Source organism: Penaeus monodon, chromosome 15 (assembly GCF_015228065.2).
Source record: "Penaeus monodon isolate SGIC_2016 chromosome 15, NSTDA_Pmon_1, whole genome shotgun sequence".
In the NCBI taxonomy this organism is placed as follows: domain Eukaryota; kingdom Metazoa; phylum Arthropoda; class Malacostraca; order Decapoda; family Penaeidae; genus Penaeus; species Penaeus monodon.
The window spans coordinates 25885161-25885880 of record NC_051400.1 but is presented as its reverse complement, the minus strand read 5'-3'; the positions used below and the strand labels follow the sequence as shown (position 1 = coordinate 25885880).

Below are 720 nucleotides of genomic sequence, written 5' to 3'. Positions count from 1 at the left end.
TTTGGAAAGAAATATCAATAGCTGATGAATTTGCGATTTAGATGAATCTTTACCTTATTTTTTCGAATAAACATTCATAAATTTCACAAGATTTGCCAAACTGCTGCGCTCCCAAGGAATATCCAATAAATATGACCTTATATATACCGTTTTGCCACAATCTATGAAAGCCCGTAAACTCAGTTAAGTAAAGAATGCGCTGTTGATTTATAAAAAACTGCGATATAGATTCTCTACAGTGCATAAAAGGTCGAAATTAGAGTGCAGTTCTGAAGACCGAAGGCGTTGTCGATCTTCACCACAACACTCTTGGTAAACAAAACACAATGGCGGAGGATCTCGGTGCCAGTTTACATACTTATAAAGTTCAATTAGAGCAGGTAAGGCGCACAGAAATTCGTCTGGGAATATTTTTATCAGTCTGTAATAATTTGGAGAGCCTAAAGATGCCATTGATGGGGAATTAAGTCTTTGTTAAAAGAGGTAAAAGATTGGCGTAAAGGTTTCGTGGGATATCAAAGTGAATGTTGTTTGGCCTTCTTGCTAGTTCCCCATTTTCTACTAACATTGCATGTTACTGAAATAAAAAACAGAGGAATTGATGTTAAGTCTGATCCTGTCACGGATAGAAATGACCGCGTCGCCGATATTAACCGATTTGGAGTGAATGGAGTGTTTGTGATGCCTAGAGTTTATTGGTAGTATTGGTACAGAACAATA

The 720-nt window shown here is 37.1% G+C and overlaps 1 protein-coding gene across 1 annotated transcript in view; it reads left to right on the top strand.

The window, feature by feature from the left end:
* The first annotated feature begins 252 nt into the window (after positions 1 to 252).
* The window catches only part of LOC119581860 (survival of motor neuron-related-splicing factor 30-like), a 7085-nt gene continuing 6617 nt past the window's right edge, over positions 253 to 720 (top strand). Inside the window, exon 1 of the mRNA XM_037930003.1 lies at positions 253 to 380. Coding sequence (XP_037785931.1) covers positions 327 to 380 — 54 coding nt within the window. The 5' untranslated portion in view covers positions 253 to 326. The remainder of the gene's footprint in view (positions 381 to 720) is intronic.